Source organism: Cervus canadensis, chromosome 24 (genome assembly GCF_019320065.1).
Source record: "Cervus canadensis isolate Bull #8, Minnesota chromosome 24, ASM1932006v1, whole genome shotgun sequence".
Taxonomy (NCBI): Eukaryota; Metazoa; Chordata; class Mammalia; order Artiodactyla; family Cervidae; genus Cervus; species Cervus canadensis.
In genome coordinates, this window is record NC_057409.1 from 48,355,306 (window position 1) to 48,370,838 (window position 15,533).

A 15,533-nucleotide genomic window follows, 5' to 3' on the forward strand; every position below is an offset into this window, starting at 1 on the left:
AGCGCTGCTTAGTGGGTTGTGTTTGTGGAGAAGGGTTTCAAATCTGCATCAATGTTTGGGAGCCTTTTGGGGTCATTGTTTTTTAAATTGACCCTCTCACGTGGTTGCTAATTATTCCAGGCTATACTCCCCTAAATTGTAATGAATTATAATTCTATACAAAGGGCTTCCAAATCGCTTCTTTAATTATGAGAGGTAAGATAGAAATGTCAGAGTGGATGGCCAGTTGGCTGTCCACATGGGACCTTACACACAGCATAGATATCTTGGTGTGTTACCTCATTCCAGGGTCCAGTCCTCAGCTCCGCACGACCAGATACTAAATTTGGTTACTGCACCCAGACCAATTAAACTTATGAGAGCCTAAGTGATGAATTAGTAGGCAAATTATTAATTTCTGGTGATTGATCAGAATACTAATGATTGTGGTATCCAGTCATTCATATCAAGTAATCTGGGATGCTGAACTATCAGTTAGAATTTAACTTTGGGCATAGGGTCTAATTGAGAACTAAAACTTTCTTGCCTTACTGGGTAGAAATGGAGGCTGTGCAGGAGAGCTAGGTTCTATCCCTGGGTCGGGAAGATGCCCTGGAGAAGGGAATAGCTACCCACTCCTGTATTCTTGCCTGGAGAATTCCATGGACAGAGGCGCCTGGGGGCCACAGTCCATGGAGTCACAAAGAGCTGGACATGCCTGAGCAACTAACATTTTCATGTTATAAGGTCTAATTGAGAACTAAGCTAAACTTTCTGGCCCTAGTGGGTAGAAATGGAGGCTGATTCTTTTCATTTTAAACAAATAAGACTTTACACAGAGAAAACACTAGTTGGGTGAACAGAAAATGAACAGGTTTTGTCTGCCTCCTTGGACCAAGTGGGAAAGAAAGGGCAAAGAGGAGAGAGAATTAGGATTATAGATTCTTTGCTAGGCAAGTGGAGTGAAAAAGCAGGCTGAAGTTGTTCTAAAATCTGTGAGTCCTTCTTTGTCTGCTCAGAGGAAGAGCTGCTCTTCCATCGTACTGTTGTCTTTGAGGTGCAAGTATAGTAGCAGGGGTGCTTGCCAGTTTTCCGCCAGTGAAAGTGAAAGAGTCAATCGCTAAGACATGTCTGACTCTTTGCGACCCCGGGGGCTGTAGCCCATCAGGCTCCTCTGTCCATGGGATTCTCCAGGCCAGAATAAGAGGTGGTCAAAAAAGGTGGTTACTTGAATCAGTGCTTTCTGCTTACCGTGAGCAGTCAGGCATACTAGCCTCAGTTCAAGCTCCCAGTTTCCTAGGAACGTATTTTGTATACTGACTTTGTATTCAGGAACCTTGCTAAATTCATAAATTCTGACAGTTTTGGCGCATAGATTCTTTTGGATATTCTATGTATCATCATGTAATCTGTGAATGACAGTTTTATTTCTTTGTTAATCTTTATGCTTTTATTTCTCTTCCCTTATTACATTGATTGGGATCTCCAGTAAAATCTTGAAAGGAATGGTGATAGTAGGCTTGTCTCATTCCCAGTATCTTTGGATAATTAGCCATTAACTGTGTTTGTGGAACCTTTTTTGTAGGTACTTTTTATCAAGTTAAAGGTATTCTCTTACATTTCTGTTGACTAAAAATTTTTATTAAGAACAGGTGTTGGGTTTTATCAAATGCTTCTCTGGGGGAATTTGCTGACAGTTAAGTGGTTAGAATTCAGTGCTTTCACTGCCAAGGTCTGAGTTTCATCCCTGGTTGGGAAACTAAGATCCTGCAAGTCATGCAGCATGGCCAAAAAAGCTTCTCTGTATCAAGATGATTGTATGACTTTTCTCTTTTTTTCTGTTACTGTAATAAATTTTATTGATTTGTTTTACAACTTTCTCTTTATTTTGGGTGTTTAGAATTCTTGAAGATGATCATTATGATGTCATAGTAATTATTACTATAATATTTGTTCCTCAAAACATGTGGGTTTTTTTCATTCTCTTCTTCCTTAAATATATTGACTGTCTTGTTTGTCTAGCATCTTTGGGGTTTGAGGTTATTTTATATAAGTGAGTAAGCTTTAGCATTTTTTAATAAATATATTTATGTACATTTATTTTAACTGTTTTGTTGTAGTTTTTCTAAAATATGCCACATCTCTGCTTTAACAACAAATTGGCTTCTAAACTTTTCTTTATTATTCAAGATAATCATTATAAACTTAGAGAAATCATTTTACTGTAGTGATCTCCGCAGATACAGAGGAAATATGTCATGTTATTTTGTTCCTGAAGTAATGATGCTGTTTTAATAATAGCATTTATTAAGCTCTTACTGTATGCTGGGCATTTTTCTCAGTGTATATATTTGAAGACTCAGAGTAACCTGTAAGGTAGACGTTATTGACCCCTTTTACAAATGAGCAAACTGAGGTACAGAGAGCTTTGGTAATTTGCCCAAGGTAGAACAGCTGGTAGTTAGATGATGGCAAAGTTTGAAAGCGGACAGCTTGGCTCTGGAGGCCTCACCTGAAACCCCTGGTCTGTATGCCCTGATCACGTCCCGCTAGACGTGTTCTTAGGTCTTAGGTTGGTTAGGTCTTAGGTCTGTGTCCTGAAATTCCTTAATTTTTTTTTTCCTTTCTGCTTCTTACTGTTACTCTGTGTGTTTCTGATTTCCCTCTTAATTTTGCCTGTATGTCTGGATACGGCCTAAAGGATGAGTCAGCAGTTCCTACAGAGTAAAATACATGGCCTTGTGACAGCTTTCTTTGGATTGTTTTTGGGAATGTTCATTTGTCTTTTCCTTTCAAGTTTGGTAATGCTGGGGTAGAAATTTATGTTCCAGAAAATACCGCTTGCTTTTCTTTCAAGTGCTGAGTATGCTGGAGCTTCTGCTTCCTACCTCAGTGTCCTCTTCTTTAGGCGAAACCTCAGATGGAGTCAGCAAGTCAGTTCATAAGGTCTTTGCTTCCATGCTTGGAGAGAATGAAGATGAGGAGGAGGAAGAGGAGGAAGAGGAGGAGGAGGAGGAGGAAGAAACGCCTGAGCAGCCCACTGCTGGCGACGTGTTTGTACTGGAGATGGTTCTCAATCGTGAAACCAAGAAAATGATGAAAGTAAAGTGTTTTTTATTTTGGTATTTATAAACAGAATGTAAAAATGTGACTTAGAAAATTGGAAAAAAAAATCTTTATACATTTATGCTGAAAGAATTCAACTGTAAGAAAGGAAATACTATGAGATTGCTACTGTTGCTGTTTCTTATGTTTCATTTTTAGAGATTTTTAAACGTTAAACCTTAATTATTACACATGTCAAAATTTACTATAATTTTGCTGTTAAAAGGTTTATATTGTATCTTGATTTTTTTTTAAACCAAATTTATTCTGAGTAGATAAATTTGAAAGGAGAATCTTCAGTACATTGCATCATAAATCTCCTGGCATATAAATCCATTTTGCAGCATCCAATTCTGCATTTGGTCTAATTAGTAATTTAGTAATGCCTGACCAGTTTGATTTTTGCTTTGTTTAAATACTTTATTGTACTTTGAACTTGCTACTGTAGGAAAGTTTTGTTGGGTTGGGTTTGTTTTCTGTTTGAGTCTAAATGTCATTTTTGTTTTATAGGAGAAAAGACCTCGGAGTAAGCTTCCCAGAGCTCTGAGAGGTCTCATGGGTGAGGCCAACATTCGCTTTGCTCGAGGAGAACGTGAAGAGGCGATACTGATGTGCATGGAAATCATAAGACAAGGTGTTTAATGTGGGGATTATTGACAACAGCATTTTAAAAGTCTGACTTTTAAAACAAAGGGAGGAGTACCTCACTGTGCTATTTGGAAAATATATTCAGGAGCTTGGAGGTGATTGTAGTAGTGATATAACTACCCATTGAATAGGAATCATTGCCAAGAAAATGATAATCACAGAGTATGATTCAATGAAATATCATTAATATATATTGAACTCTTAACAGGCTTTTAAAAAAATTTGTTTGTTTTTGAACATTTCATTTTAGGAGTTTTATATGTTTATAACATGTCTTTTTAAAATATGGCAAGCACGTTATTTTAAAGCCACTTTTGAGGAGTATTCTTTTTCTACCATTTTCCAAATCAGACACTGTTAGATTATTTTAATCTACTTTTTGATAAAAGACAATATATACTTGTCATCTTTCTGTTAAACTGCAAAGCTCAGGCATATTGAAAGATACCTTTAGAAATCACTTTTTGACTAATCACTTGCATCTGTTTTCCTGGTATGTTGTCAAGTGATGGCCTGCATAGTGGCTTGAGCAGTTTACTACAGTAAACTTTCAATTTATCTTTTCCATATTTTGGCATTTCCTTTCATTTAGTCCAGGGTCCTTTTCAGTATTATCTGTTCTTTTATTAGTTTATAATTGTTTATTTTGACAGTTACCTTTGATTTTAATCCCTTGTGTTCTTAGAACCTTAATTCAGAAGCATTATTTCAGAAATGTGGATTAACCTTTCACTTTGATAATCTGGGTTTAGGTGCTAGTTAAAGATATCTTCTCTCCATTAATCCCATACTCCTCAGGGTGGAAGCTGGATCATGATGATTTAACCCCGCTGATGTGGCTGATGCTCATTGGGATGAACTTGCTGAATTAGTGAGCCATGTTTAGCCTTATCAAAGGGGACTTTTCATGAGGGGGACATGGTAGAGAGTAGGGTTTTTTATGAAATTACACTTTGCTTAGAGAAAAGAATAGTTTTTAAATCCTAAGAGTATATGAAAATACACTAAAGCAAATACACTGTTTGCATAATTCTGTTCAAGTTATTTAAAAAAGCATAAATATTAAAGAAAGGATCCATAGTTTGAAACATGAAATTGATATTAGCATAAGCGTCTTCCCTCAACCAATGGAATTTGTTTTTTTATTCTATTCATTATAGCTCCTTTGGCTTATGAGCCATTTTCTACTCTTGCTATGATATATGAGGACCAAGGTGACATGGAGAAATCATTGCAGTTTGAATTGATTGCTGCACATTTAAATCCCAGTGACACTGAAGAATGGGTTAGATTGGCAGAAATGTCCCTGGAACAAGACAATATTAAGCAGGCTATTTTTTGCTACACAAAAGGTAATAAAAATGTTTTTCTTGCTTTGTTTGATAAAATGTTATATAATAGATTTTCTGATCAATGTACTTGCTATTCTGGGGTGCTCCTTAGTTGAAATATATTTATTCCTTGTATTCTGTTATACCAGAGGTAAGTATTTGGGCTCCCTGTATTTTCACATTTATCAGCAACTTTGTTTATATTTTGAGCTAATACAGTAAAACCATTGATTGAAGACCAGACCTTCGTTTTTCCGCCAAGATCAGTGTTGGTTCCAAGCTGTTTCTTGAGAGTTAATATTAGACTTCAGTGACCAAATGAAGGTTAATAGGGAGATTTTAGGCTTCTATTTGGTCAAGTCTAGTTTAGCATTCCAGTGAAGGTAGATTTAGTCTGGAATAAACCACTTGGGTCCATTGGCAAATTAGCTTAGAGTGTTTAATAGATTTTCTGAAAAGATGGGTCACACCCAGGTACCATGAGCCCCCTTTTATAATAAATCTGTAATTTATATTCCTTATTTTCTTTTTAGCACTTAAATATGAACCTACTAACGTCCGTTACCTGTGGGAGCGATCAAGCCTTTATGAACAGATGGGAGATCACAAAATGGCAATGGATGGTTACAGGCGTATTTTAAACCTTTTGTCTCCATCTGATGGAGAACGATTTATGCAATTGACTAGAGATATGGCAAAGTAAGTTTCAAGTTGAAATATATATAAATGTTCTTATTAATCATCTTGTTTTAGAAATCAAAAGATATGTTTGAAGTGAATATACTTTTTTATTGAGGTTCAGGAAAGTGTTTTGTTTCCTGTATTTTTATATTGTGCTTAAACATAGAGGTTTTTTCCCCCAGTACTTTTTTATTTCCAAGTCGACTGTGTGATTGTTTAGAAAAATTTGTATTATATACTTGATTATCTTAATGTGCCCAGAAGTTTAAAAATGGAACATGTTCTGAAGGATGACTAGATTCCCAGGTTTTCATAAATTATGTACGTATACAGTAATACTAAGTTATTGCAAATGTGCTAGTGAAATATTTATGCTCTGAGATCTACAGTCATTTTATCCTGAGCCTGTACTAGAATGACTTTTTAAGATGAAGACTTTTCTTTCGGTTGGCACATGCTACCGACATAAGTCATTAATTTAGAGTTTAGTAGCATGGGCAGCTGGTGGGGAAGGCATGTTTGGCTTAATCAGAGTTGGAGTTTTATCAGATGATCTTGGTAAAGGGAGAGGAGTGCAGGAGAGTTGAGATGCTCAAGGGAGTAAGTGTGATATTGGATGACAGAGGAGGAGAAAAGTGAGGGCAGGAATGGTGCAGCCGCAGTACAAAGTGGTAGGGTCAGTGTTCTGCAGATCCCACTAAGTAGAAAAGTTATTGGTATTGAGTCACAAAGGCAGTGAGCTAGAATGATATGAGGTAGCTTTGGGAAAGTGAGATGCTTGATGTTATGACATGGTTATACCGACAGTACATGTTTTTCTCTGGATCATCTCTGATCATGATTTTAAAAAAGAGTTTTCTCCTCCAAAATTTTAAGAAAATGGGATTCATAGTTAATAGAGGGCCTGTGTAGGAAAATGACTTTTATGATCTGAATTAATAAGCACTGATCAATTTTTGTCATTAATATTTTAGGAGTTACTATGAAGCCAATGATGTTACTTCAGCTATTAACATAATTGAAGAAGCTCTCTCAAAACACCAGGGCCTAGTCTCCATGGAAGATGTTAACATTGCAGCTGAACTATACATTTCTAATAAACAATATGACAGAGCTTTGGAGGTAGGAACTTTTGTGTTTCTCTGTTAGGTTTTGAACATACACCTTTTTTTGTTTTAGAAATTCTTACAAATTGACAATTCCTCATTTAATTTGTATATATTATTTATTTTAAGCTATACATTTAAAATTTGTATGGACACACTTAAGTTCTGTAATAATCCTGTATGAAATACAAAATGTAGTTACCATGTTGTAAGAGCTGTTGCTGTTATCACAGATGCTAGGTACGTCTGTACTTCAGCATAGCAGGACTCTGCAGCAGACTAATGGTTATGATTCGTTTCCTAATCTTTTGGGAAAATTAGATTGGTTTGATATAGAGATTATGTATTTTTAGTGAAGCATTAGTTAATATGATATAAAAATGTTAATGTATCACATTGGCTCCTTATTTTAAAGAGACATACTATTGCTTTTTATAGTTCATTATATCTTTTAAGGATTATTCGAATTAGCTGTACAAGTCTTTGAATTGTGAAAAAGTTTTTCCTATATACCTATTGTATTATTTCCTGCTCCCCCCTCCCCCATACTTTTAGGTAATTACAGATTTTTCTGGAATTGTGCTGGAAAAAAGAACTACAGAAGAAGGCACTTCGGAAGAGAATAAAGGTTGTAGTTTCCTCTGCATAGGAGAGAGTGCATAATCCTCTTGTTCATAACGTGGTATTTTGAAATTAGTAGTGTTTTCACAGCAAGTTTTCCCAAGAAGCGTTTTTTTCCTAACAAAGATTCCATATCTTTTTCTTGTGAGTATTCACTCACAGGTAATTTTTTTTTTAACTTGGTTTTAGTCCTTTTTTTTCCCCTCAGTACATCTGTTTGAACTTGTCATTGACACAGGGCCTTGATAGTGTTATGTGAAAAAAGAATGAATTATGGAGCAGCCTATCAGAAACCTTTCAAACTAAAGCAATTTACTTTTTAAAAAGGACTTAAAATGCTCTCTACTAATTTATTTCAAACTTATTAAAGATTGAAAAAATTCTGTTTCAAACTTAAGCATTCACTTAAAATTCTCCTTTAAACTTAAGCACAATATTACATCATCCCTTTCTCAGCCTCTTTTGTAGTGAAGACTAAAAAGGGGCTCTTGGATTCAAGAAGAAAAAGAGAAAGTTCATATATCCTTATTTGTCACTTTTGTTTTTTAGTTTTTTGTCGTTTTGATAGAAGGTGTGGGGGTTCATGTAGATTTTTGGCAAGTGGATAAAGTATTAGGGACAGAATAGGAAGGGTAATTGCTAATCAAAAGACAGACAGAAGGGAATTTAAGAGCCTAGAACCAGAGTTGGCCAAACTCAGAACTGACTGTAGAATCATTTGCTTTGAGTGAAGTAAATGAGGTCTTACATAGAAGATACAGTTTGCTTCATTTGCTCCACTTTCTTAAGATTATTAGGAACTTTTTGTCTGTCTGTCTAATGCACAGCTGGTGACAACGTTATCTGTGCTATACCTGATGGTGTGCCAATAGATATCACAGTGAAGCTGATGGTCTGCCTTGTACATCTCAACATTCTTGAACCACTTAATGTAAGTAGCATTAAGATTTGCACTTGAGATACTTTAGATCAAATCTATAATGTTTTTCTTTAGATAGCAGGAAATTATAAGTTGACCCTAGATTTCACATTTTTTAATAACCAGGAAGTCACAGTAAGCATCATATTATTTTTGCGTGAATGTCTTTTAAAAGCTAAGTGTTTGGAACTGGGCTTATAATGATTTGTTTTTCTTGAGAATAATCCAGAGATCAGAATGTGAGATTGGGCCTTTTAGACAGTTGGCAGTTTCTGACAGTTGTTCTCTTTTGCTGACTTCAGACTAAGTATTTTATTAAATAAAAAAATATTGGATATCTACTTTGTAGACCTTAGGATAAAGTGTTGAATAAAATACTCAAATCCCTGTCCTCATGGACCTTTTGATTTAATGGGATTAGATAATAAATACATAAAATATAGAATGCTAGTTGGTGATAAGTGCTCTGGAGAAAAACCAGAGAAGAATAGGAAATACTGGGGATGGGAGGAGTTGCAGTTTTATTAAATTGGTGAAGAAAAGCCTCCCCTGAAAGTAACATTTGAATAATGATATGAAGGAAGTGAAGAAGTAAGCCAAGCAGGTAACAGAGGGAACGGCTTTCTGGGGAAACAGCAGACACAGAAGCCCTGCGACACGGGCTTGCTTGCCTTGCCTGAGGGAGGGCACAGCAGATCAGTGTCGTCTGAGCTCCTGCATGCCTGCCTTATAACACATCCTCAGAAGTGGTGTGCTGAATGAGTGAATGAAGGCAGTATGGATTCTTTGTAATAGAGACACAGGAATGATTTAAGAAATGATCATGTAAAGCTGTTTTTATTAAGCCTTGCTCCTTTTAGATTGACCTCAGATAACTGGTGTATAAGTTAAAAAGAGAAATACAAGTAGACGTGTTTATTTGTAATGAACGCTTGACTTCAGACTGTTGCTTTCGGGTCTAGCCTCTGTTGACAACACTTGTGGAACAGAATCCTGAAGACATGGGAGACCTCTATCTTGATGTTGCTGAAGCGTTCCTGGATGTTGGTGAATATAATTCTGCACTTCCCCTCCTTAGTGCACTGGTCTGCTCTGAAAGATACAACCTCGCAGTGGTTTGGCTTCGGCATGCAGGTAATTCTTTTCTGTAGGAAGGGGAAGTTTTAATCACATAAGCAGGCAAGAACTTAACTTCCCCAAGATGGTGATAGTTATTATAAAATGTTAATGTCTTAGTGAAAATATTTCTGGTTTCAGGGCAATTTTTTGAAAGTCAGTATTTTAAATTGTCTTGATTCACCACTACCTGATTTTCCCTCACAAATGCATTGGGGAATGATTCACTTAATGGAACCTGAGTGAAACAGAAGGACTAACATAGTACCGATTAAAAATACTGTAAATGCCTATCTTTTACCTGTTTTAACCTTAGGCTCTGGTTTTTAGTAATAGATTGTCAGACTTAGAGTGCAATCTAATTTTTGAAGAGCGTTTAAAGATTTATATTTAATGTTATTTTGAGGGAAAAGTTAATATATTTTCAGTGTTTTTTGAGCAAATCCAATCAAGATTGGATTTTATCTGTCAATTTATTTCGCTGCATCTAAATCCAGAGTAATCTGAAATAAATTGTTTAGAGTGGGAAAAACAGCTTGAGAAAAACTACTAAATCTCTTCCAGAAATGTATGAAAGACAAAAATATTCTAATAGGATTTCCTATTGAATCAACATAAGAGATGCCTTGAAATTTGAATAGTCTCTGTTACAAATATTGTATAATGACAAAGTTTTAATATTTAAAATATTTTGAAGTACTATATAGTAGCAGAAAGTTCTCTAAATAGAGGAGCATTGATTGATATTTTGAGATATATCACAGATCAGTATCAGTTCAGTCGCTCAGTCGTGTCCAACTCTCTGCAACCCTATGAACTGTGGCACTCCAGGTCTCCCTGTCTATCACCAACTCCCGGAGTTCACCCAAGCCCATGTCCATCGAGTTGGTGATGCCATCCAACCATCTCATCCTCTCATCCCCTTCTCCTCCTGCTCCCAATCTTTCCCAGCATCAGGGTCTTTTCCAATGAGTCAGCTCTTCGCATCAGGTGGCCAAAGTATTGGAGTTTCAGCTTCAGCATCAGTCCTTCCAATGAACACCCAGGACTGATCTCCTTTAGGATGGACTGGTTGGATCTCCTTGCAGTCCAAGGGACTCTCAAGAGTCTTCTCTAACACCACAGTTGAAAACCATCAATTCTTCGGCGCTCAGCTTTCTTTATAGTCCAACTCTCACATCCATACATGACCACTGGAAAAACCATAGCCTTGACTAAACGGACCTTTGTTGACAAAGTAATGTGTCTGCTTTTTAATATACTGTCTAGGTTGGTCATAACTTTCCTTCCAAGGAGTAAGCGTCTTTTAATTTCATGGCTGCAGTCACCATCTGTAGTGATTTTGGAGCCCAAAATAAAATCAGCCACTGTTTCCCCATCTATTTGTCATAAAGTGATAGAACCAGATGCTCTGAGCTTAGCTTTCTGAATGTTGATCTTTCAGCCAACTTTTTCATTCTCCTCTTTCACTTTCATCAAGAGGCTCTTTAGTTCTTCTTCAGTTTCTGCCATAAGGGTGGTGTCATCTGCATATCTGAGGTTATTGATATTTCTCCCATCAACCTTGATTCCAGCTTCTGCTTCTTGCAGGCCAGCGTTTCTCATGATGTACTCTTCATATAAGTTAAATAAGCAGGGTGACAATATACAGCCTTGACGTACTCCTTTTCCTATTTGGTACCAGTCTGTTGTTCCATGTCCAGTTCTAACTGTTGCTTTCTGACCTGCATACAGGTTTCTCAAGAGGCAGGTCAGGTGGCCTGGTATTCCCATCTCTTGAAGAATTTTCCATAGTTTGTTGTGATCCACACAGTCAAAGGCTTTGGCGTAGTCAGTAAAGCAGAAATAGATGTTTTTCTGGAACTCTCTTGCTTTTTCAGTGATCCAGCAGATGTTGGCAATTTGATCTCTGGTTCCTCTGCCTTTTCTAAATCCAGCTTGAACATCTGGAAGTTCACGGTTCACGTATTGCTGAAGCCTGGCTTGGAGAATTTTGAGCTTTTCTTTACTAGCGTGTGAGATGAGTGTAATTGTGCTGTAGTTTGTGCATTCTTTGGCATTGCCTTTCTTTGGGATTGGAGTGAAAACTGCCCTTATCCAGTCCTGTGGCCACTGCTGAGTTTCCAAAGTTGCTGGCATATTGAGTGCAGCACTTTCACGGCATCATCTTTCAGGATTTGAAATAGCTCAACTGGAATTTCATCACCTCCACTAGCTTTGTTCTTAGTGATGCTTCCTAAGGCCCACTTGACTTCACATTCCTGGATGTCTGGCTCTAGGTGAGTGATCACACCATCATGATTATCTTTTTAGGTCGTGAAGATCTTTTTTGTATAGTTCTTCTGTGTATTCTTGCCACCTCTTCTTAATATCTTTTGCTTCTGTTAGTTTCATACCATTACTGTCCTTTTTTGAGCCCATCTTTGCATGAAATGTTCCCTTGGTGTCTCTAATTTTCTTGAAGAGATCTCTTAGTCTTTCCCATTCTATTGTTTCCCTCTATTTCTTTGCACTGATCCCTGAGGAAGGCTTTCTTATCTCTCCTAGCTATTTGTTGGAACTCTGCATGCAATTGGGTGTATCTTTCCTTTTCTCCTTTGCTTTTTGCTTCTCTTCTTTTCACAGCTATCTGTAAGGCCTCCTCAGACAGACATTTTGCTTTTTTGCATTTCTTTTTCTTGGGGATGGTCTTGATCAATGTCTCCTGTACAGTGTCACGAAGACTGTCTATCAGATCAAGTCCCTTAAATCTCTTTCTCACTTCAACTGTATAATCATAAGGGATTTGATTTAGGTCATACCTGAATGGTCTAGTCATTTTCCTTACTTTCTTCAGTTTAAGAAATTGAATTAAGAATTTGGCAATAAGGAGTTCATGATCTGAGCCATAGTCAGCTCCTGGTCTTGTTTTTGCTGACTATATAGAGATTCTCCATCTTTGGCTGCAAAGAATATAATCAATCTGATTTCAGTGTTGACCATCTGGTGATGTCCATGTGTAAAGTCTTCTCTTGTGTTGTTGGAAGAGGGTGTTTTCTATGACCAGTCCGTTCTCTTGGCAGAACTCTGTTAGCCTTTGCCCTGCTTCATTCCGTACTCCAAGGCCAAATTTGCCTGTTACTCCAGGTGTTTCTTGACTTCCTGTTTTTGCATTCCAGTCCCCTATAATGAAAAGGACATCTTTTTTTGGTGTTAGTTCTAGAAGGTCTTGTAGATCTTCATAGAACCGTTCAACTTCACCTTCTTCAGCGTTACTGGTCGGGGCATCGACTTGGATTACTGTGATACTGAATGGTTTGCCTTGGAAACAAACAGAGATCATTCTGTTGTTTTTGAGATTGCATCCAAGTACTGCATTTCAGACTCTTTTGTTGACTGTGATGGCTGCTCCATTTCTTCTAAGGGATTCTTGCCCACAGTAATAGATATGACGGTCATCTGAGTTAAATTCACCCATTCCAGTCCAGTTTAGTTCGCTGATCCTAAAATGTCAACGTTCACTCTTGCCATCTCCTGTTTGACCACTTCCAATTTGCCTTGATTCATGGACCTAACATTCCAGGTTCCTATGCAGTATTGCTCTTTACAGCATTGGACTTTACTTCCATCACCAATCACATCCACAACTGGGTGTTGTTTTTGCTTTGGCTCCATCTCTTCATTCTTTCTAGAGTTATTTCTCCACTGATCTCCAGTAGCATATTGGGCACCTACTGACCTGGGGAGTTCCTCTTTCAGTATCCTCTCATTTTTGTCTTTTCATACTGTTCATGGGGTTCTCAAGGCAAGAATACCAAAGTGGTTTGCCATTCCCTTCTCCAGTGGACCATATCACAGATATGAAATAACAGAGTACTTAATGGTTAAGATAACACTTTATTTGGATGACTGAATAGGAATACAGATGTATAAGTTTACATACATTAGTTTACATAAAAAGTTACATTATTTGTGAGTTTTGAATTTTAAAAGACATAAACAGGGAATTAAAATTTTTATTGCCTTCTGTACGGCTGTGGTTTTGAAACTGCTCTTGTTACTAGCAGTAGATGTTTTAAAGTCCTCTTTAATTATAATCATGATACTGATAAATGCTCTTTCTGTGTTGAACATATGTAGCTTTAGATGAATGGGAGGTAAAACCTCAGTATTGTCTAAAAATCATAAGGAAATTTGGAACAGTAGAAAAGAAACATCATTAGAGGAATTTAATGCTTATAGCATAATAATGAAGTATCTTTTAAAGTGACAAGTGAAAAATGATGAGAAATTCCATCCTGGTGATTCACCCATATTTAGTAGTCTTCCTTCGTTACCAGAGTTTAACCTGAAGATAGTGGTGAGGAGATATTTGAGAAATTTGAGATTTGAGAAAACACTAGGACACAAAATACCTTCTTTAGGAGATCAGTGCAGTAAGAAGGAAAGAGGTGGAAGGGCCTGTGTTTTTAAGTGCTGTGACTGTTTGGGGGGGAAGAAGAAATGCCTACTGGGAATTCATCATCGAACTATAGGACTTCATGATTGATTGGCATAATGTATTGGGAATAGGGCCCAAGAACTTCACCTCTAAGGACTTACTCTGAGGAAGTAATTGAATGAGGTGAGGAGAGGTCTTTTATATTGGAGATCACAAAACTCCGGAGCCTGGCAAGTAACAGTAAAGTGAAGTAGGTGAGTGAGAGGCCCAGGCAGGTTGGGAACTGGAGAGCCCCGTCTAAAGGGTGCCGCTGTTTCTCGGCATGGCTGATGAAGCATGTGGGAATGAAGGGACTCAGCTGTTGCCAAACCCAGATTTCCCGAAAGCATGCAGTGTCTTGGATTTCATAAAAAATCCTAACTTTTAAAGATGTAGACAGTTTACTGTTTTTAACAGTACTGTGGCCCAACAAAGCATATCTGTGGGTTAAATTGGTCTCCCACTTTGTGAACTCCAGCTTATATACATGAAGATGTTTACTGTGGGGTTATTTATTAGAGTAAAATTTGAGGAATAACCTAAATGTCAAGCAGTATGGTTAAGTAAATAATAAATTTAATTGAATATTGTGACCAGTCAGAATGCCAGTGAAGGCATGGAGAAATGTTGAAAGCATAATATAAGTTAATAAAGCAGAACACCAAATTGTGTATTTATATATTGATCACATATTTATAGCATAGAGATTGGAAGGGATAGTTGTTTTAAAATACAGAAATATGCACTAATCTCTTTCTTGTTATAATTTTTTTACTGCTGTAACATTTCTTTTAAAATGGAGAAGTAATTTTGGCCCTCTTACATGTCTTTATTTTAACATTGTTTTAGAATGTTTAAAGGCCTTAGGCTATATGGAGCGTGCTGCCGAAAGCTATAGCAAAGTGGTTGATCTGGCCCCCCTTCATTTGGATGCAAGAATTTCACTTTCCACCCTTCAGCAGCAGTTGGGTCGTCCCGAGAAAGCTCTGGAAGCCCTGGAACCAATGTATGATCCAGATACATTAGCACAAGATGCAAACGCAGCGCAGCAGGTAGGCCATGCAATGTGGAAGTTATTCTTGGTGGGCTATATTTTAGAACTTTTCTTATATTTTAGAGACTTTAAGGATGTCTCTCCAGCTTATATTTAAGTTTAGTGTATTACATTCAGTGTTTTTGAAAAATGATTTTGAATCTTAAGTTACAACATCGTAATTATTAATGTAATTTATAGTTATTAAAATGTTGGGTTTTAATTATTGTGGGAGATCACAAAGCAGATGTTCTTAAGGTTTAGTTTCTAAGAGATAGTTTTTCTATGCAAGCAAAACAACTTGAAACAAAGGAATCTCGTCACACTATCCTGTGCTTATTTCCTTAGGAACTGAAGTTACTGCTTCAGCGTTCTACTCTGTTGTTTTCACAAGGCAAAATGTATGGTTATGTGGATACCTTGCTTACCATGTTAGCCATGCTTTTAAAGGTAGGTAGTGATCGGTCTTTATATTAGCTTTGTTGCCTTTTTAAATGTTTAGAATTTTGTTTAAACATAGATCATAACTATTTTG

The 15,533-nt window shown here is 37.0% G+C and overlaps 1 protein-coding gene across 1 annotated transcript in view; it reads left to right on the plus strand.

Annotated features, from left to right (window-relative positions):
- Nucleotides 1–15,533, plus strand: part of GTF3C3 (general transcription factor IIIC subunit 3) — a 28,307-nt gene that overhangs the window by 1,530 nt on the left and 11,244 nt on the right. Inside the window, exons 3-12 of the mRNA XM_043445488.1 lie at nt 2,888–3,081; nt 3,595–3,718; nt 4,893–5,084; nt 5,597–5,762; nt 6,719–6,866; nt 7,406–7,478; nt 8,299–8,402; nt 9,353–9,524; nt 14,815–15,017; nt 15,347–15,448. Of these exons, the coding sequence (XP_043301423.1) occupies nt 2,888–3,081; nt 3,595–3,718; nt 4,893–5,084; nt 5,597–5,762; nt 6,719–6,866; nt 7,406–7,478; nt 8,299–8,402; nt 9,353–9,524; nt 14,815–15,017; nt 15,347–15,448 (1,478 nt within the window). The remainder of the gene's footprint in view (nt 1–2,887; nt 3,082–3,594; nt 3,719–4,892; nt 5,085–5,596; nt 5,763–6,718; nt 6,867–7,405; nt 7,479–8,298; nt 8,403–9,352; nt 9,525–14,814; nt 15,018–15,346; nt 15,449–15,533) is intronic.